The 21,658-nt window shown below is 34.9% G+C and overlaps 1 protein-coding gene across 1 annotated transcript; it reads right to left on the minus strand.

Annotated features, from left to right (window-relative positions):
• Positions 1 to 1,283: 1,283 nt before the first annotated feature.
• On the minus strand, positions 1,284 to 19,432 carry LOC129004636 (cullin-3-like). Its single transcript, XM_054433184.1, has 17 exons — positions 19,082 to 19,432; positions 15,820 to 16,017; positions 15,218 to 15,403; positions 14,255 to 14,458; positions 13,725 to 13,789; positions 13,503 to 13,617; positions 12,697 to 12,891; positions 10,395 to 10,571; positions 9,993 to 10,163; positions 9,012 to 9,119; positions 8,118 to 8,242; positions 6,820 to 7,060; positions 5,599 to 5,768; positions 4,933 to 5,071; positions 4,409 to 4,536; positions 3,821 to 3,868; positions 1,284 to 2,583 (listed from the first exon to the last, which is right to left on the minus strand). The coding sequence occupies exons 1-16, from the start codon at positions 19,136 to 19,138 to the stop codon at positions 3,844 to 3,846; spliced, it is 2,304 nt and encodes a 767-aa protein (XP_054289159.1). The 5' UTR covers positions 19,139 to 19,432; the 3' UTR covers positions 1,284 to 2,583; positions 3,821 to 3,843.
• Between the last annotated feature and the right edge of the window lie 2,226 nt (positions 19,433 to 21,658).

A 21,658-nucleotide genomic window follows, 5' to 3' on the forward strand; every position in this document is an offset into this window, starting at 1 on the left:
AACGGATGGTGTTTTTGGCCTCTAGGGACCTCAAAACGAAAAAAAAATCGGTCCCGGGTCCAGGTCTTACCATGAGTACTACGGTAATAGCTTATTCCCTATATGGGAAATTCGCTAAAAATCAGTCATCAAGATCAAAGTCTTTAAAAGTTCATCGATAAGTGATTCGCCTGTAGGACCACAGAGGATAAACTCATGGTACACTTAAGTGGTGTCAAGGGCAAAGTCCACCACTGCCCCCTCGTCATCTAACACTCGGTGGAGGAAGACACTGTTGCCCTGTGCGATGGAAATTTCTACACAAGGCTCGGACGAGCAAAGAAGAGCTACAACATACCAGAGCTGAAAGCGCACTGTCGTCCCGTAAGCTACTGTCCTCTGTACCTTAATTCTCTGTGGTTAGACTCTCTTGTATAGTATCCTACTCACTTGAATAAAAGTATATATATATTTTTACTATTTTAGCGAATTTCCCATATAGGGAATAAGCTATTACCATAGTACTCATGGTAAGACCTGGACCAATTTACTTTTTTGTTTTGAGGTCCCTAGAGGCCAAAAACACCATCCGTCCAAATTCATATGTGTCCGTTAGCACGATAACTCGAGCATAAATGATCCGATTTTGATTAAATTTGGTATAATCATACGTTTATTCAAACCAGCATGATCAGACTAAGGGAACAGGGGTTTATGGGGTAAAAATTGGGTTTTCCCATTTTTACCCCTTGAGAAACATAACATTTTGCAATTTATTTCCAAACTATTTTGTAGAGCTTAAAAAACAAATAATTTAGTATATTGAAGCGTTATCATGCGCCTAATGGTTATGGAGAAAATTTTAAATAAAAAATTAACATGTTATTCTTATGGAGAATTAAACTCTTTTAATATGCTTGTTTATGATCATATTTTGAAAAATGTACTTATTTTATACTAAACTTTTAACATATCACACAAAAAACACTTTTTTACCCTCCCTATTGCAGCAAACCTAAGTGCTCGATAAACCAATGCTATTTAAATAGGGAATAAATGTGATATTTTTAAGGAGATATTCTAGAGTAAATCCAAACAGGCAAATGGAAATTTGCTTAGTCTACAGGTTTGCTGCGGTGGGGATATTTTCATATATTTATTGAAACAATCAAAACTCATAATTATTTAGTAAATTTTGCACCCTATTGATTTATTATGTTAGGTCCATCATTGGACCCTAACAAATGACATGGAAACTGAAAATTATTCGAAACAGGGAGAAACATGATAAAGAACAAACACAATTGTAATATAAAAACCGAAAACACTTTATTTACAATATGGTTTATGTTAAGAATTAAACAATAACTAAAAGGGAAATTATACAGAAACGCTTTCAATACAATTTTTTTAGTTAAAATTTCCCACGAACCTCAAGTTGAGTTAACTCCTAAAGCCTTTGACCATGCCTTGAATTGAACAATAGTTGTAGAGATGACTGTAAAACATGGTAATATATAGCTGTGAATTGACACTTTCTAAACCATTTGGAGAAAAAATGTCAGCAAAAAGTTTGTAACAATACCTTAAAAAAGTTAAAATTTTATAAATTGCTGGCAAATAATTTCAGGGGTAATATCTTTCATAAAAAGATATTCTACACAAACCCTTGGTAAACCATTACACAAAATGGAATGCAAGTAAACTAAAAATTAAAATATATCCAACTCTGACACTGATTAATACACATTTACACCAAAGTGTAACATATGAATGCAAGTGATAAGTGATACTTGCGGATGAGAGGCAATAGCAGGACTACTGAACGTATATAAGGCAAGTTAAATATATTTCTGGTTTTTAAGGTGTATTTATATTTACATTTAATCAATAAACATTTTTTACAAATCTTGATGTACTTGAACGAACACACATTTACTTGTAAAACATTGTCTGGTTTTTATAGGTGGCCATTACACTCTTGATAACCCTTGGCTTTTTCTTTGTTGTTGAGTTTATCTTCCCAATTGAAGAATAATTGGTGTGAATTAAACCAAAATTTCGTAAATTGTGAATGATCTGTGAATGATCAGTAAATGAAAATCATGAACATCGCCCCCCCCACCCCATAATATTATCGTCATCGATGCTTTTATCGTAAACATAAATTTGTTTTGCAACTTAGACAGCCAGTTACACGTAAACTGGCTAATTAAAAAATACTAACTTCGAAGCCAACCCTAATTCTAACCGATTAAAAATAAATAAAAGTGTATTAAACTAAACGTGATACAATATACAAAAGGTATTTATTACATTTTTCTATTATATACAAAAATAATAAATACTACATCCTTATAATATCACAAAGATTCTGAAAAAATGCAATTTAATCGGAAAAACATAATTATATTTTTCAACAGTAAAATTTGAAACAAGAACTGTTCAAATCAAGACCTGGTCCAGTTGTGATCTGAGAGGCCAAAGTAACACAAACAAATGAGATGCAGCCGTAAATATTTAACCGTTATCTATCCTCGCATTGGAATCAAGAGAATAGCGTGAACTTGCACTGCTGGGACTTGACAGCATGTTGGGAACTCTCTGGAACAGGGATGGAAACATTACAAATTGAAAACAACTTATTTATTGTATCAACTTCATGAACAACACTTGGTAAATTATTATCGTAAAGTGTATGGTACGAGTTACCAGTAATATAAGTGTTATGCCTACGACCGTTTTATAAATTAGCCTTTTCAATTCAATTCTTAGCTTAGTCTTAACAGTATTGTATACTTATTTTACAGCAATGTTTTGTTTCTTTCCAGTAATTGGAATGAGTTATTTTCAAAATTTTGACAATGAGGTTGACAAGGATTGAGAGAAAAGAAGTAAAATTGTAATACTTCGAACCTCAACTGTCAAGTCTAATTTAATTGATTATACAATAATGAGTGAGTGGTTGGGACAGTGAGTCGTTGCATCACTATCACTGGCAATGAAAAGCTATAAACAAAAACATAACCTCTCTTAAGACGTTATGAGTAGTTATTGATAGTAATTTAAAAACGGTTGTAGATAAAGTAATTTATGCATCTCGCGTAATTAGCCTTCAGGACTAGATAAAGGCATACTATCTTCACACGATCGTTGCGTAAACTACTATATAATGTCTATGGAGAAACCAGTGATGTACCTATCGGTTTCTCAAGACAATTTTTTGTTCAATAATATCATTACTTAACGCAGCAACTAAAGAACCAACGGAAAACCATAATGAATGGAAGTAAGTCGGCTGCCCAACATACATCCATGGCAGTTATGCCGTGCATCCAGATCAGGTACCTGCCACTACATTATACCGGATCAACTCTTGTACTGTACCGGCTCTTCCTTATTTCTCGGTCTGCTAACAATTTCCCATCTATTCTTTTGAAATACCTACTCCATATTCATGGATTAGCATCACTAATACACCTATAATAACAACGCCTGGGTTACAGTTCAATGGGCTAAGCTATTCAAGCCCCTGGAAACTGTCTCCGCTCAGATTTCCTGAGGAGGCATACAAAAGAAATCTACACAATAAAAAAAAAATTGTTTAACTTGCAATTAATTCATAGAAAATATGAGGCGGAACTTCTGGACACATTCGTCAATTATGGCAAAAGATTATTCCTTGGTCCTTGACTGAATCAACTTGTGTAGGATCAGACTATTAAAAGTATTATTGGATTTATACATAAAATTGTTGATAGATAAAAACAATTGTACATTAGAGTATAATGTTTTCAATGAATCTGCTTTTGTTTTGAGGGGAATGTACTGTTTGAGTTACCTCTTTACTGGTGATCTCTGGATTCAAGCCACATAGGTGTACACTTTCCTGGAACATAAATAAAATGTAAGACTATACTCAATACAGTAAGATACAATTATAGATGAAAATCTACATACGTATCACCAGCAGGTGTAAAATGTAGTCATGTTTCATGCTGTAGGCCTACACGTTTGGAAACAGCTCATATTTAGCAGCATATATTTAAAATACATCACATTGAGTAATGTTTATTGAATATCTACAGAATATATTCATCGAACAACGCTCAATGTGATTTATTTTACATATAAAAATAAAAATAGTAGATTTTCATCGATCATTGAATATTAAGAGTGTCAAGGCCACTCATATTGAACAAAACACACTGTAAGAGAGCCTGCATTAGAGCCTGATTATGTAAAAGTTTGAATGAATGAGAAGGCCTAACCATGCTTCAATAATTCATACCAAAGACATCAGTTATAAGGCAATACCTTGAATATTTTAACATTAAAATAAAGATCCTTATGTCACCCAATAGGCCTGCATTCAGAAACATCGCAATATTTGAAAGTACTGTAATATTATCAACTGTTTTTTATTTACCTGTCTTCGGGTGTACGTGCCAAGTATTCTCGTTCAATCAGCCCTTCTATCCGTTTCTTAATAATTACAGGGGAAGGCATGAATCTACACTTCAGTTGTTCTGTTACTTCTGTCACCAGGATGTTGTGCTGAAAAAATAGAAGGATTAGTCGATTTGATATCAGTACACAATTGATTAATTAAGGACAAACTGGTTAGTCCAAGTATGTAATAACATAGCTCAAAAAGTAAAAAAAAAACTTACCTTGAGATTAAAAATACACTTGAGATTTTTTATTGAAATGTTGAACACTTAAACACTGCAATAAGAGATATGATGTAAAGGTTTCCACTGTTGGATCCATCATATTAAGTGTAGAAACAAATTAAAAATAATACTTGATGGGTTACATTTGCTTATTCCATAAAAGAATCACGTATATAAAAATTCTTTTGTAACTTAGCAGATTTAGACAGCAAAATGGCTACATTTGAAGATCAGATTTAATTCTATTCATAAAATCTTTAGCTAAAAATATACTCACGGGCATCTTCTTTCTAGCTTTCATTATTCTAACGATAGCGGCTTCAATTTCATGTTTACGATCATCATCAACTTTACTTCTCGTTTCTCGTCTTTCGGGTTCTGACTCTCCTTTGGCTGCAACTGTTTGAATTTTTACTCTGCAAAAATAAAAAATAAATAAAAATTGTCCATTAACGAATGCCACTTAAAACACTGCTACAACAACTTGGAACGCAGACAGAAACAAAATAAGAAAAATATTAACTTCAAATACAAACAGATAATTGTAATGACTAACTCAAAATGGAATATAATGTAAAAGTCGGTATATTAAATGTGTTACACATTGGAAAATTTTTAATCATTTTTATCTAAATGATAGTAAATTTATATAAAAGTTATTCAATTTGTCGCTTGTAAGACAAAGGGCCTATTCACTCTGGGCCACCATGGTGGCGACACTGGTGGCCGGTCAAAATGTGCATGGACCACCAGCTCGTTAAGTTAAGGTAAGTTAAGTATATATGATAAGTGTATGTCTGTATGTCTTTGTCTTGCAAGCAACAAATTTATAAGAGACAACCACCGTTGTAATTTAACGGTACCAGTAGCACTATTTTTTTTATTGTAAGGCTATTTTTCCCACAGAAAAGTCTACTGTATAAACTATGATACTGGGCAATACCTGTGAAGCTTGGATGTGAATGTGTCGTTGACGTAGAACACATGACTCGCATCCATCTCCTTGGATTTAGGATTCTTGATAAGGATTCTCTGAGAAGCCTTGCCTAGAGCCAGTGACTGCAAGGCTCGGACTAAGTCTCTCTCAGGTATGTCAGTCTCGTTTTGTAACTCCTGTAACCGCAACAACAAGTATGATGTTAAAAGTTGCAGCAAGTTTTGTAGTAGAGATCCCTCTTGTTTGACATCTTAGGACCAAACTCTTGTCCGAATCAAAAAAAAAATCCAAATGACTAAAAGTTACTATAACGATAAACGGATGCCCCTCAAACCATTCATAATGTGGGAACAATTTGTAAACTCTAGTCACAGTAAACTACTAATGAATAGAAAATACAGTAGAAATCCAACGATCCGAATCAAATTGGACTATACTACATTCCGATAATCAAGAGCTAGGATGATTAAATTTTTATCGATATTTAGCGCATTGTATGAAAAATTGGCCGAATAGAACCTAGATTTTACACAGCATGTTTGCAAAGATTTCGCAATTGAAAAGTTCACGCTTTTGTCTCGATTTTGGAGGACGATGATTATTTTCCGTGATCGCAGGAGTCATAACAGTGAGAATAAAGTAAAGTCTTCAAAATTGTAGATATTCAGGAATTTGCTAGAGTTCTGAAATCACAAGAGCCAATGATGATGTTTCCATGACTGCCGGAGAGGATGATGATGTCAAAACAACCGTGGGAGATGTTCAGAATGTTGCCTCGATCAAGGCTTCTGTCTTCTTTCATAACAATCCTTATTACTGTAACTTAGTTTTAGGGATTTAAAATTCTTTCTGTAAGCGATTCAGATAGTAGGGATTAGAGTTCCCCCTGTATATAGCTTGTTTGTTTATAATATGGATTCGTGGGATGTGGAAATGGATCCATTCACTTTTGTACTAACTTATGATGATTACCTATGATTACTTAGGTCTTGATGATTAGTAGGTCTTTTGACTAAAAGCTATGTTGTTGTCGGGGATTGTTCAGGCTAGGCCTAGAGGTTGCAGCATTATCACTTATATAAAATCCTTTGGTGATTGGCAGGATCTGAGAACCTCAGGGACTGAAGTCTTGAGCTCTAACACTCGACCAGCTCTCTCCCTCTTTCAGCAGTACTAGGCTTACACGACAAAAGTCTTATTTTGGTTCTAGCTGATGTTGTTTTTTACCTCATAAGTGAGTTTATCCCTGTTGTTGAACAGCATCAGTATACACATCTGGTATGTGGACACTTGGATGATATGTTTGCGAGGAGACGACGCTACATTGCGTGAGCCAGTAGACGAACTGGCTCCGTCCCTCCCCTCCCCCTCCTCTCTACGGATACCGAAGAACACAGCGTTCAAGTCCGACGACCCCAGCTGAGGCTGTAGCGTGAGTTGGCGGCCGCTGTGCTTGGCAAGGTAAAACCTGAAAATTGGTTGGACGTTTAGGATAAATCAGTTGACTTTGTTGACTATAATACATTAGTACGGACTCACAACTAATAACTGCCCAAGAATATGCAAGTAATTGATAGAGACAAATTAAAACTGTGTGAGTAGGCCTAGGCTTTAAATATTTACAATTTGTTGACGAGGCAGTTAGACAAGAGCTATGAAATTTATTCAAATTCTCCTTGTCAATAGATCAGTTTAATGATGATGTTATTATTATTTGAAATGGAAATGCATTGAAGAGGGATTAACCTTTCAGAAAAAGGGCCGGACATGCCATTAAAAAATAAACTCAAACTCCTTTGATCTATATATCTAATTCCGTAAGCCCAACATTTTACAATGAAATTGTGAGCGAACGGGAGGCCGTAGAAAGCTAGGAGAGGTCTCATTTTAAAGGTCTGAGCATGAAATTTTGGGGAAAATGATTTATTTTTCTTGATTATGAACCAAAAGGTTGTTACGGAATAAAATATTTACTTCTGAAAGATTCCCTTACAGAGATATGTGTTGAATACTTTTTTGTATGCTATTATGTGTGCCTAGTAATATTTCTTTAGGCGGGTTAGTTGTTATCCAATCATTGGGGTCAATCTTGTATCATGTATTCCTACTAAGCTTTACCACAGAGAAGTAAGATACAGAGGAAACATGCTTATGGAACAACCGTGCGCTTTTGGCTCTGTAATTGTGGGGCGAAAATATACTAGTACCGAAAAAAGAAGAGCCTGAACAGCTTTTTTTTTTACGACAGCAGTTGTAGTGCACAGGCTCTTCCTATAGAATGAGGGCTGTAGTACATGATGGTGAGGGGGGAGAGTAGAGCAGAAGGGGACAACCAATAGAATTTGCACTAGGCACAAGCGATTGGTGCTAGACACGACTTAAGTGTACCATTGAATGTTTTCTCTACGCATCTTACTTCATTGTGGCTTTACACACCGTACCCCTCCGTCCAAAAGAACAAACTTCTTACGAGGTTTGTATTCACTGTCAGAACTGAATCATAACCCAGAACATAGTGATTGTACCTTCGGAAGGCTTCAAACGCATTGCGAGGTGCTGATGGGATGCTGCACTTAGGGGTGGCACTCTGTGTTGGCCAGAAACCTGTCGTCAGCACTCTCACTGAGAGGTCCACTCCATATAGGTTGGCCTAGACAAACAATAGTTTTAATTAGGTTGATCACAATAAGGGTACTTAGGTATTATACCAACCACACCAATAAATCGACTTCCAAATAAGATTTTTATTATCTTAAATAACAAAATCTTCCTAAACTAACCTAACCCAAAACATAGTCCACCCTTAGGTTAGCTTAGGAAAGGTTAGGTTAGGTTATAATTATTAGGTGTGCTCGGTATAATACCAAAGAACCACAAGAAGTTGCATGTATAAAGACTGATAGATGATCGAAAACAGTGTAGTACATGTGGCACATATTACTTGGACGAGCCAGAGTAAACAGAATGGAACTTAAAACTGAACATAGAAACTTGTTCTATTACAAGGAGTTTTGACTTGGCAATGAAATATTGAATGTGATAAATGATGAAATTGAAAGATTTTCAACAATTTAAGTAAGTTTAAAATTTACTCAAGCAGCATAATTGGGACTACAGAAAGGGCCCAGATTGGCCTTAAAATGACCGATTGGCATTTGAACAGATCAAGTGCACTAGTGGCCCGAAATATGATGTTTGCTCAAAGCTACCTTGTGATAGGTAGGATTATTACTTGTGCCTACAAGACTAATCCACGCTGTTAACACGCAGGATTATAAGTCCCGCGATCTTAACGCCAAAAGCCTCTCTTTTGTTATTATTAAGTACATTACATATCAATTAGGCTTTTCTGTGCTGTACAATTTTCTTACAGTGCTGGTTCAATGATAGAAAATGTTAGAAATCATAAATGCACCTACCCCTGAAGTTAGAACGTGTTCTTTGAACTCTTCCATGATGGTATTTGATACTGTCATGTCTTTGAACATTCCCTCCAACTTGGAAGTGAATTGGCAACCGCATTCAGTCTGAAACAAAACATTCAAAATGAACTACACCAGGTCAGATCAGATGGTGATTGGTAAAAAGTAATAAAAATTAAAATTTACAACAGTAGACTCCAGATTGTCCACACTAATGAGTGGCTGAATGATTGTGGATAGTCAAAATGATGGACCACGCAAAACTAACTTAAATTGCTTAGGAGATATAACTAACATTGACTTTGAGTGTACTTAAGCTTTAATACAGATTAAGATAATAATGAAACGTTTTTAATGCAGTGTAGATACCTATGTCTTTTGTTTCACACACTTCTATTTGCAAAACAAATAACAATTCAGAGCCATAAGCCAAAGGCCTTGTAATGAAGAAAATGACAACACACACAAAATGTAACTTATCAATTCATTGGTTGTAATCAGTGACTCATCTGAGGTCGGTGAAGTAAACAATGGCAACTCTATAGGCTGCCCACGAGATTATGGACCACCTCAGGCTGAACATCTTGGAAGTTGCTGTATAACCTACATAAGAGTGTGGTTAATCCGTAGCAAGGTCGATCCACTTGTAGATAGTCGAGAATCTACTGTATATTTTTGTACCAATGACTAAAATCATTTGACTCAAAGACAGACTACAAAAATAGCCTTAAAGACAAGTAGGTATGTGCATTTTTGCCAATAAACTAGCAATATTATTATGAATATCAGAGTGTTTTGATTGAATGCTCTATACTTTAACTATGTTGGTGCAGCATACACCTTTAACTAAGAAATAGACATAAAACCAAATCTTAAGTTAGTTTTGTGAAATTTACTAGGCCTAATTAAATTTACACACTTATATCACCATTTCTCGTTAATGTCTCCAAACAAGAATTTATCTTATAATTTATCTACCTTTAACTTGGAAATCATGTTCTTTTCGCTGTCGTCACTGACAGATTTGTTTAGCAGAAGTCGCTTGGCCAGATGTTGCTTGTAATATCGTTCAAATACATCCTTCTCCTGTAGGAACCGGAACAGAACCATTGTCTTGTCCAACACTGTTTCTATTTCCTGTTCGGTCATCTGTAATAAAGAACAGAGTATTAGTGCAGCAGAGAAACTTAGTAGGCCTACTAATAAATTTCTTAACTTTTTCGGTCAATTAATACTTAAAAATCTCAATTTATACTGATAAATCTAAATTACTTCATTAATGCAAATTTAATCGTAATTACTTCACAAAGAATAGGGGAGGACTGAGTAGGTCTCTCCTTAGTGTCTTCGTCATCCACAACAAAATTGTTTCAAACTTACCCCTTTAACTCCTTTCTTTAACTTGTCATCGATGAAGAGGGACAAGTATTCAGGAGACTTTGGATTTAAGTTCAAAAAGTATTCAAAGTCAGAAGCAATCATCTGCTTGAAGAGTTTGTCGTTGTTGAACGAATTGTGAAGAAAATGGTCTAGCCGATCTTTTAAGTCCAGTAGGTTCTGAAATCAAAATCGGCATTTCAATTACTTTGTACACAATTTCTTCAACACCTTTTTACAGGGTTACCACTATTTGTCTTCAACAAAATTCACGGTGTTTTCACGGTTCTCACGGTCTGCTTTTATAAATTTCACGGTCTCCAAACAATGTACGTTATAATGACAAAACTATATGTAATGCCTTTTCTAACCAGTATACAAATAAGGTTCCGTAGCCGATTAATACAACATAATTATTAAATTTAACATTTGCTTGAATCTATATATGCAGGAAAGCACAAGACAGTAAAATCCTTAAGGCTCATTCCATGAATAGAACATAATAATCGGCCAGCTGGCGCAGAGCGAAGAAAGATAAAAGAGATAGAGCAGATGAATTAAGACAGAGTTGTGGTGTTGAGAGGGATGGTAGGGGAGAATGAGGGGACAACACATTTGGGGTTGAGGGGACAGAAAGGGAGGTGGGGAGAGAGCCCGAGGGGGAGGAGAGAGAGATAGAGACGTCATTCATAGCCTGACTTAAAATATGTGAGCTTAACTAATACAAAAGTTTAGAGATTGGATTTTTAGTTCGAGACGAGACGAGACGAGATTTTTTATTTCTCATAAAATTTCGAGACGAGATCGAGACGAGATTTCTCTTCTCATACACAACGGGAAATGCACGTTCAAAATTTTTACCTGATTTTGTAACATTGTTAGATGACTGTTTAAATACTAAAATAATGATAATAGGCAAGAATATTTACAATCTTTCATTAAATAACATCAGCATAACATTTTTTTATTAATCACGCCTAACTTATTAAAAATGCCTACGATTAGGAAACATGGTGATATCAGTTAGGATAGAGTTCAACTTATCCTAAAATAAAATAAATCATAAAATAAAAGCAATATTAATTTTTATAAAATAGTTACTTGTTTTGACTCTTTTTTTATAGTAATAAAACATTCCTCACACTGCTTACACTTAACAAAACTTCTCAAATGTTATTAAAGTAATATTATTAAAATAATGAAAGTAATATTTACATTCAAAGAATTAAAGTAATATTTACATTAAAAGAATTAATTAAATAAGAACGCCTTCGAAAAGGAAACGCAACTACAACACGCTCCTGTATTGCGGGTATTGCATTGACTTTCTGCAGGCGTTTTTAATTTTTTTTTTTTTTTTATTCTCGTCTCGATAAAAATCTCGGCCAAAAAGTAATCTAGTCTCGTGTAACGAGATTGAAAATTTCCCGAAAATTTCCCGAAATTTCGAGACTTGACCATCCCTACTTTATTGAAATTATTTCATTCTTTTTAGAGCGTTTGAAGTCGGTTGTATTTTTTTACAAGAATAAATTCTAAATTCTTAAGATAATTCAGCGAAATTTTAGTTGATTACACTCCATGACATTTTTATTCTTGAAAATAACTAAACAAATGACTAGACCTTAAAAAGTTTGAAGTAAAAGTCTATTTAAAGAACCTCTACTTTTAGAAATATCTCTCCACCAGCATCAAACATCCCAAAAATATTTCATACGAAGGAGAACTAAAACGATGTGAGTTAATGGGTGACAGCTTGTTAACCACTGGCAACAGTCTTCACTCTACACTTAAATAGTTTGTGTTCGTAAAAAGTACAACAAAACCTTACCATTTCTATGTTTTGTAAATATTATTTTTTCCTAAAGATTTTAACAACATTGATATGCTTTGTATGCATGAATTATTGATTCTCGATACTTTTTAACTTAGGATTCAATACTCTGGCATTTGCAAGGTCAAATTATGATCATGGCGACATTGTATATATTTGGTCCCGTCTTTTCTCTTCTCTCATGTGATGATATCACAAGATTCTTGTCTTGAACAAAATCAAAATATCATTCAAATCGTCATAAAAACTTCCCCGAATCTTGAAGCATAAATTATTTACTATTTCGAAAATTTAGCTCAATTTTTAATGCATTATACATTTCAAATATCAAAACACCAATGAAAAAACCGCTTCATGAATTTATTTTAAATCTCAATATAAGTAGAAGCGATGCAGCTTATTTTGGAACACCGTAAGGTTAGAGTTTACGCTTGACAAAAATATTTCAACATTCATTTTCAACTGTCTAACCTGAACGAAGTTTATTGCGTTGGTGCCTCCGTCTTCCTCTTGTACCAACATCTTGCCTTGCTCCTTGAGGTAATGACTGACACAATCGGACATCGTCTTTAGCCCGTCTAATACTCTACTGAACAACTTGTACATACAAGCCAGGTCTTCTGTCTTCTGGTTCTTCAGCATGTGTACTACGCCTGAATTCTCCATCTGAACACACCAAAAGGGAGTTATTACACGCTCCAAACCATGTAACCGCTGAACTGTGATAGACTATATTGTTAACTAAAAGGATTGAATCAGATAGCTTTAGATCACTATTTAACTGGACGCGGAAAGTTTTTTTAAAAACAAATAAGGTTCAGCTAGCTTACGTTAGAAAATGAATTCCATGGTCTAATAGATTCACAATAAACTGTCACAAAACATTACACTGATATTTAGTCCTGAAGTAGAACTTATTCAGAGAGTAAATTGAAGAGAAATAATTATTTGTGTAACTGTTATTGCTCGGAAAGTTTCTTGAGTGCTGCAAAGAGACTTTGCGCTCGTGTTATATACACATTAACTTATATTTTTCCTTCGGTTACTATAGGCCTTAAGCATAAATAATGGGTAATTGTATGTATATACAGGTTGTTAACTTTTTTGCAGTTTCGCAAGTTAACAAATGCAAACCTATAACAAGCTTAGTTTACTTATCTAAGCTAGACACACATAAAAAAAAAAACACATAACACAACAATAATATTTTGTTAGAATGTAGAAGTTTTTGTAGATCGAAGAAACCAGTGATTAAAAACTTTGATAGGCCTTTTTACCTCGACAATTGTTTTCATGTGTTTTTTGATCAGCTCCTCTTCTACGACTTCGACAATACGAGCTTCCGTAGACTCGTCTAAATAGTGCTTTGCTCTCTCAGCTTCTTCGTTTATTCTGTAATGACAGTATTTTTACAACAATGTTTTTAAAACCTTCTCAAAAACTAACAAACACAAAAATTTAACAGTACTGGTAACAGAAACAATTTTGAACTAACTTACCTAGCCTCCACCTTCTTGATGTAGACGGACGCACTGTTTTCTCCAAGAAACTTCTGGCTCTCCATCTGATAAAGACCAAATGCACATTTAGCTTGGTGTGTAAAATTTACAATAGGACTATGAAATATAGCAAAAATTAAATGTAGTGATAAATGCAGGAAAATGTGAAATGACCCATTAGGGAAGGCCTATATTTAGGTTGACAAAAGTGAAGAACAGTTTACACTGAGATATTACCCCAGATATATCTGTTTCTTTATATTTTAACTTTTATGCTAATGAGATTTAATTAAGTGAATGTCTGAATGAAAAGAGTAGCCTATAGTGAAAAAAGGAAAAGTACACCCTACAGTTAAACATTTTACCACCTGTATCACACTCTCAAATTTAGGGTGAATAAATGTGCTAAAACAAAGCAACTAAGATAAAAAACATCATTAAATCAATTAGCTCTTGGCTGGTTTATATAAAATGGAACTCCTAGTTCAAAATTTATCTCCACAACAGTTAACATTCAATCTGCTACTCACCCTGTAAAACTCTGCTGACTGGTGGAGGAAAGGTCTCTCAAAGTCCTCTTCGTAGACGGCTCGACTGTTAATGCCGAGAACCATCAACATCTGACTTGCGTTCTTGATGGCGATGCGGTCAACCACTTCCCCCCTCCTCTCTCTCATCACCAGACCCAACAATGTGTCTCTCAGATGATCTCTGATACATCCGTATCTCACCACCTGCGAAAAAAAAAGTTCTCATGATAATGTAAAAAGAATCTACCCGGAACTTTTGGATATTGAACTAGATGTCTATAACATAAATATAACTCATTTGTCCATCAATCTCAAAATTCCTAATGATGATAGATTTTTGAACGAAAAAGGTGAAAGAAATACTTACTCTGGCTCACTAGCTCTCCAATATTCCATAAGACAACGTTTGAGAACGTTTAATACATCATTTATAGTAGCAGCTGTCGCTTTTGGAATTCCCTACCCTTCTCTATCAGAGAATCCCAGGCCCCGTACTGTAATGTTTGTCTGCTCTGTACACATCCACACAATAAGTTACAGACAGACACACACTCGGACAGAAATCAATTCGAAAACCACTGTTTTAGGTTCAGGACTGATATATTCACTCAAAACTCAAACTTGAAAATTTTGACGAAAACAATACCTACTTTCTCCATATATTATGTATAATGGGGAGAAAGTAAAAAAGAATAATATTAATATATTGTAGGACTACCTCTAAAAGCATTCTGTTTTATCTTCATGAGTAAACGTATCGTTTCTGCAAGCCTAGCTTGTTAGCATTACAAAAACATGCAGGCCTAATTATAGAAAATAATTATTATAGAAAATAGATTTAGAGAAGACATAGTTTCTGTCATACATACTGAGATTTATCATCTTAAGATTGTGTATGCTATAAATGGTTATAAATAATCATGTCTACATCATAAAAAAAATAACAGGAGAATATTTATTTACCAAGTCTCTGAAGATGATGAGTCCCAGGTTATAGACGTTGTCCACATCGTTCTGCTGAACGTAGACCCGGTCCATGTACATCAGGATGTCTCTAATCATCACCATGGACGTCTGATGGTCGTTCCAAGCGTGGTTCAGTGTTTGGAGAAAATTGTTGTTTAAGGAAATCAATACGTCTTCTCGGACCTATCCACAAAATGTCCCATTCAATAAACTAGTATTTTAGGTCAAAATACTTTATAGATGCAGTCTAAGTGACAGTGGTAAGTTTTGATTTCCAAAGGTTTCTTTAACGAAAACTTTAAAAAAACAATACAGATAAACATTCTGTGCAATTTTTTAAGGCTACTAGCCTATATCACTCAAGTTAACTGTCAGTTTAGTAACAGTTCATATCTATTCTCCTTAGCACTATTTACTGTTATTGCACAATCACCTCCACTGAGAAAGTTGTAGATTAAATAAGAAATACAGTGCTTAACTGTCCTCGAAACAAAGTAGATAGCCAGCCATGGATCAAAATAAATTCACTAGAAATAAAAAGTTCTTTTGAACATAATCGCATTACATTTTAACGTAAAACTTAAAACTAGGCAACCTACCTTCATTTCTAGATGTTGCGTGACAACTTCCTTTAATCCTGTGTATAACCTCTCTCCATACTTGTGCAGAACCATAGTATATGCATTTCTGTAGAGTTCTTCAAAACTCAACCCAGAATTATTCTTCTTCTGAATCTCCTGGATTGCATTTTTTAAGAGGGACCAAATGCTTTCTACATACTTTTCATCCATTGACATCTGAAATAGGCACAGTAATTTTTGTTAAAAGCTGTTATAAAATAGAATTAACAAAATAATTTGTTATATCCAAATAAGCTTAAGGCTACGCCATACTATGGTATGGGGGTTGTCAGTTGCCTTTTTATATTTGTTTTAGGATTGTCGCAATAAAAAAATCAATCAGAGTCTAATCTGGATATAGGCCTAGATGTAATTTTGTCATCGGACTATCAATTGATGATGCTACATAAAACACAATATACCAACAATAGGTGATAACAAGACCAGGGTTAAGATGGTTTCCTTGCACAAACAGTAAAAATTATATTAAAGGCCTTCAAAAATACAAAATCCAAAGGTTATTGATCTATTAATGTGGACAGCTTTTTTTAAGTTCAAAGAAATTATATACTGGTAATGGTAAATTTAAAAAAATATATCCACGGGCATGTGTGGTTCATAAGATATTTGCCTAGGCCTAATCAAAAACATAAACTTAAATCCAGGGACTGTTTTCAATCAACTTCAACTGGTCACTAAGGGCTGCAGACAGGGTTGTTTCTGTTCTGATGGTGGTTTGGACGAGTCCAAGTTCTAGCAGCAACTAACTTTTGAAGGGAAGGAAGGTGTGTGGACAAACAGCTGCTTACATGATGTGAATATGTGATGCAAAACAAACAAAACCACTATACAATGACGTGTCTAACCTCACTCAACTGTGAATAATTTTTTGCAACTATTTAAAAAATTATTTCCCATTTATTGTGTTGATCCCACAAAGTTATTTCAATTAAGTAAAAAAAACAGTAACAGGTTTGAGGTAACATAAATTAATAAGTCGGTTAATTACTTATAACAAACTTTTTAGCTAAACTTACCCCTACCTAATCTAGGCTAACCTAACTCCAAAACGCCTTGAACCTGCATGTGCATGTACTACCGGTACCATATGACGCTTGATGATCCCCTATTCTCTATTAGCATACACTGATATGTAATTTTGGTAGAACTACATTACTTGTTGTTTTGTTCGAACTGCATCTGTCCTTTGTTAATTATTGCAGAATTGTATACTGTATTTGTTGATCTATTCCTCATACTCACTTCAATACTTTTTGTCGTTATTTTTAATTAGCCTATTGTTAATATTTATTAGGCTATTGTCAGGCTAACTAACTTAAGTTGTTGCTAGTTTTCTAATTATTTTTTTTCTTGTTATCAATGTAGAGACCTAACTTTCTTACTGTAAAAAGTGGCTATGCCGTTGGGAAATAAATACGGTACCTAGGTAAAATACTTAAAACAGTTACTAACTTAGTTTGTAGGTTGATATAGGTATTAGTTAATTAGCATATCTTGCCATTGAATATTGCATCACAAAGCAATGTAACTTAAAGGGTTTCCAGTTGGAATAAGTTAAATATACATTCACATATGGTTAGAACTGATTTTTAGCTTGCAATTATCAACCATAGATTTAATTTCCTAATTCCTTTGCCCTTGTTTGGTAATCTTACCATCCTTATTCTCAATCAAATCAATCTTATTCTCTTCATCATCCTTCAAGCCTCTCATAATGCCCTAACCTCTTGTTCTGTCCAATTCACAACAGTATTGGAACAAAACGATAGAAAGTACTAATTGATGCATGAAATTGTGTGTCGAGGTTTTGTTTGAAAGCATTGCATGTCAGCTTGCTCTTCACATGACATGCCTTCCTTGCTGCTAGAACTTATAGCCTACTAGCACAACCAACTAAGTTGTTAGTTGAAGCTCAGTGGTTAGTGCTCACCGGTTCGATCCTGAGAAATGTGTGTAGCCTTTAGATCGTTTGAAAATTAGACCAAGCTGTCCTTGATCATTGGGCCTTGATCATAAATGGTCCTGACTAATGAAACTGCTGGTCTTAGTAACAACCGGTCTGAATAATCAATTTCAACAAAGCTGCACAAGGCATCTCACTCCATTCTACACTCATCCTGCCTCACACATTGGGTTAAAAACCGGTACGCACTTAGGTGACGTCTCCCATTTTTTTATTTGATCAATTATCAATTGAGATGGGGATGTCACCAAGGTGTGTATTTTAACCCAAATAAGAGTGAAGGTTGACTTTGTTGCCTCGATGAGCTTTGTAAGTTAGCTGACTAAGATCAGCCGTGATACAAATGATAATAATAACCTAAGGTGGCGTAGGCCTACCCATCCCAAATGATAATAAGTTATAACTTACTTGGATTCGCCCAAACCACCACTCAAACTGCCTAATAACCCTTAAATTTGTAATCCTTAGGTTAATTTCATATCCCGGACACTCAGGATCAAACAGTGTTTAAGTTTATAACTCGCGTAAAAAATCAATTTTCAATCGGTAAAACATTTAACCCTAGATGGGTACAGTATTGTACATAAACTTAACGTAGGGCAAGTTATTTTTAGTGCCCCACCCCCCACCCTCTCAACTGACGCTACCCTCCTTCCAGCAGTAGGTACTCTCAGCAGTCATTTGCATTGTGATGCCTAAGTAACTTAGTATAAAAATGAAAGTGGTCTGCCTTTTTTGATAGAATTCACTAGCGTAGGCCTAGGTAAATTATGTCTACAAACAAAGCTGGACTGAAGTTTACACATAGGCTAGCCTACCTCGAATTTAACTTAGGGCTAGCTACAAGACATTTAGGCCTAAGTAATAAAAATCTGTTCAAAGCCTTAACTTAAGCCTAGGGCCTATTTACCTACAAATGTTAAGTCCAGGATTTAAAACAAGGTCCTAACTTACTGGCTTACACAGGTAATATTTAAACACAGGCTCAAGCCTAAGTTAATTTTACATGGCCTTGATACAGGGCCTGCTGTAATGTAGGGCCTAATCATAAGATAGGAAGCCTAAGATATGATTGTAAGCATTTTTAAGCTTAAATAATACAATATCAATGGGAATCGTTAGGCTATTGTAGGAATGAGGCAAACTTTGAAACATTTAGGCCTAGTCTGGGCTAATTGTGAAATTGGAGGCTCAATTGAAAAGGATGGTGGATTGTTCGTGATATATTTTTAAAAATGAGAATAGAATTAGACTTACCGGGAATGCTCTGATCCGCATTTTGCCCTCTTTCTTTTGATGCCCGCTTTTCAACATTTTGAAGAGAAGAATTACAAACCAATTTATTCCCTTTCACTTCAATCTAGCTACCACTTCACCTCTACAGGCCAACTTCATACAAGAATTTAAGGCCTACGAATAACAACAATAGATTATCCTAAATCAAAGTAACGGAGCTGCATTTTGACACAAATGAATTACTTTCCCAATTACCGAGAATAGTTCAAGAACAGCATTGATTAATTATTAATTTATGGCAGATTTTGGTCACACAATATCTGCAGAATAAACTTGGACGAAAATACCATTACCATTACGGATTACCACGGACTATGGCACAGCAGCAGAGCAGCCAGCAGCTCAGCTCAGCAGCTAGATAAATTGCATAGCAGAAGCAGAACCAGCAGAAGAATTTCATTTTCATAAAAACTGTATTCATACCAACGGTTATATTATAAAGCCTAATATATATATGGTTATGCATAATGGCTTGACATGATATTTGTGGATTTACATTTAATTATTTATATCAACGGTAATATTCCAATAAATACAATCTATAATAAGATAAATAATATATTCTTTGGTAAATAAATATGACCAATAACAATAAATCGAATATGCGTTTAAAATTGTGCTCGGAGCTAAAAATTAGCCGTTTAGTGTTTACAGCATAGACGCTGTTATATTATATTAGGGCACTGTGTGGATATGAAGTGGTCCCACTCTATGCATGATGCCTCGTCCTCGTCACACCATGTCACCATGTCTAAGAAGTCCTCGCCCGCACTTGGTTGAGAGCGGTTTTTGAATGAGCCAATGAGCGGCCAGTGGCCTCGAATTCATCCCGAGAGGAGCCACAGCCACCACTACAAAAAAAAATACACCACTACTGTAAGTGAAAGTGCACGACTTGTTTGCGCGTGCTCCCTCTGCTGCCAGGAGGGGCCGCTTAATTTTTATTTCAGGATTAATATTGCCAACAGTGTCATTTGGAGGCTTCTGATTGGCTGAGGGAACACAGCCATTTATAGTTTTATTTTATGAACATAACTATTTTTTAGATTATACCTTCATTCGATTTTTCTTTATCAGCAAGTTTGGTTAGTGTATGACAGTTTAATTTCATTTAAAAAAATACAAAATTGAATTTGAGGCATTTATAATTTTATTTAATGAACAGAACTAATTTTTTCGATTAGTAAACCTTCATTATAGACAATCAGAAGCCTCCAAATGACCCTATTGGAAAAATTTATCCTGAAATACAAATCGTGTGGAGGGGCCCCTACCACAGCCACGGCCACTTTTAACTCCAGGCTGCGGCCTGGTAGAATTGGCAACGTTGTAAGTGGTGTTGTCTGGCACCAAAACGCTAGACATCCCATAAGACAACATGGTAGACAGGTGATACCTCATTAATTTGGGTATTATTTATTTAAATTCATGAACACAAATGTATTAAAAGATTGAAAATAAAACTTAGAATTGATAACATAAACAATATTTAAATTGAAATATATTTTTGTATATTTAAAGTGGAGTTAATATTTTCATAGTAGCCAAGCTTTCATATTATTAAAAATTACACAAATACCATTGACTACCTCCAAAACAAAACAGCTGTTACAACCCTACTTGTGATGTTGCCACTTCGAGGGCCGCGGCATGGAGTTAAAGGCGGCCGTGCCACAGCCCGGCGCTTGGCGATCTGCTACTACTACTAGTAGTAGTAGTCGTCCTAAAAATTCTGACTATGCCTATACTACTCCTACTCACAGCGGATGCGCAACACCACACAGCGCCTTTTACGGGCAGTTGCCATGATCCTAATCTGTTAGCCTTCACACTTTTTTAACCCACGACTCTTCCGATCATAAAATATTGTCATAAAATACTTTACGACATTAAGTAATAACTTACGACTTTCCTTTTATTAATTTAGGGATATAAAATAAATAACTGCAAGCCATTAACCGTTTCATAGGGTGTTCGGAAAAACCGTCCGATATTTTAAGGTGTTCTTATAATTTATTGCACATGATATTAAAATAAACAAAAAGTTTTCATAATTGATAATATCTACTAAAGCCTTATAGTTTTCTGTTTATAAATCTGTATATGTGTTTTTACATAAAATACACTATAAACTGAAATGAATTATTTATTTCCCATTAATCTTATCTTACTAATATTATAAATGTGAAAGTTTGTGTGTTTGTTTGAAGTTCAATCGCGCATTACCTACTGGACGGATTGGGCTGAAATTTGGCATGATGATAGCTCACATTCCCGATTAACACATAGGCATATTCTGATCTCAAAAATACTTTCGGGCTCCGCCCCAGTGGCTCTGTAGTTCCCCATGTTAACCTTATGAGTATTCATATTTAAAGGGAATTAAAGAATTTAGTCAGCTGTTTCAACAAAAAAAGTTGGTTCTATGATATACAATAAAGCATTAAAAAGTTTTACCAACAGGGTGCAGCACTATATTTTTTCGCATTTATAAAAACAGCTAATTTGAATTAAGCAGCAACAAAAAACTGTGATACA

This window comes from Macrosteles quadrilineatus, unplaced genomic scaffold, assembly GCF_028750875.1.
Source record: "Macrosteles quadrilineatus isolate MER2022 unplaced genomic scaffold, UCM_ALF_1.0 Scaffold_10__1_contigs__length_6754688, whole genome shotgun sequence".
NCBI classification, from domain to species: domain Eukaryota; kingdom Metazoa; phylum Arthropoda; class Insecta; order Hemiptera; family Cicadellidae; genus Macrosteles; species Macrosteles quadrilineatus.

Excerpts from the sequence above, each read along its gene's own strand:
- LOC129004636 (XM_054433184.1), bottom strand. The coding sequence starts at position 19,138 with ATGTTGAAAAGCGGGCATCAAAAGAAAGAGGGCAAAATGCGGATCAGA. Across the intron at positions 16,018-19,081 it reads TGCGGATCAGAGCATTCCCG|ATGTCAATGGATGAAAAGTA; the intron begins GTAAGTCTAATT and ends TGCCTATTTCAG. Across the intron at positions 15,404-15,819 it reads CGCAACATCTAGAAATGAAG|GTCCGAGAAGACGTATTGAT; the intron begins GTAGGTTGCCTA and ends TTTTGTGGATAG.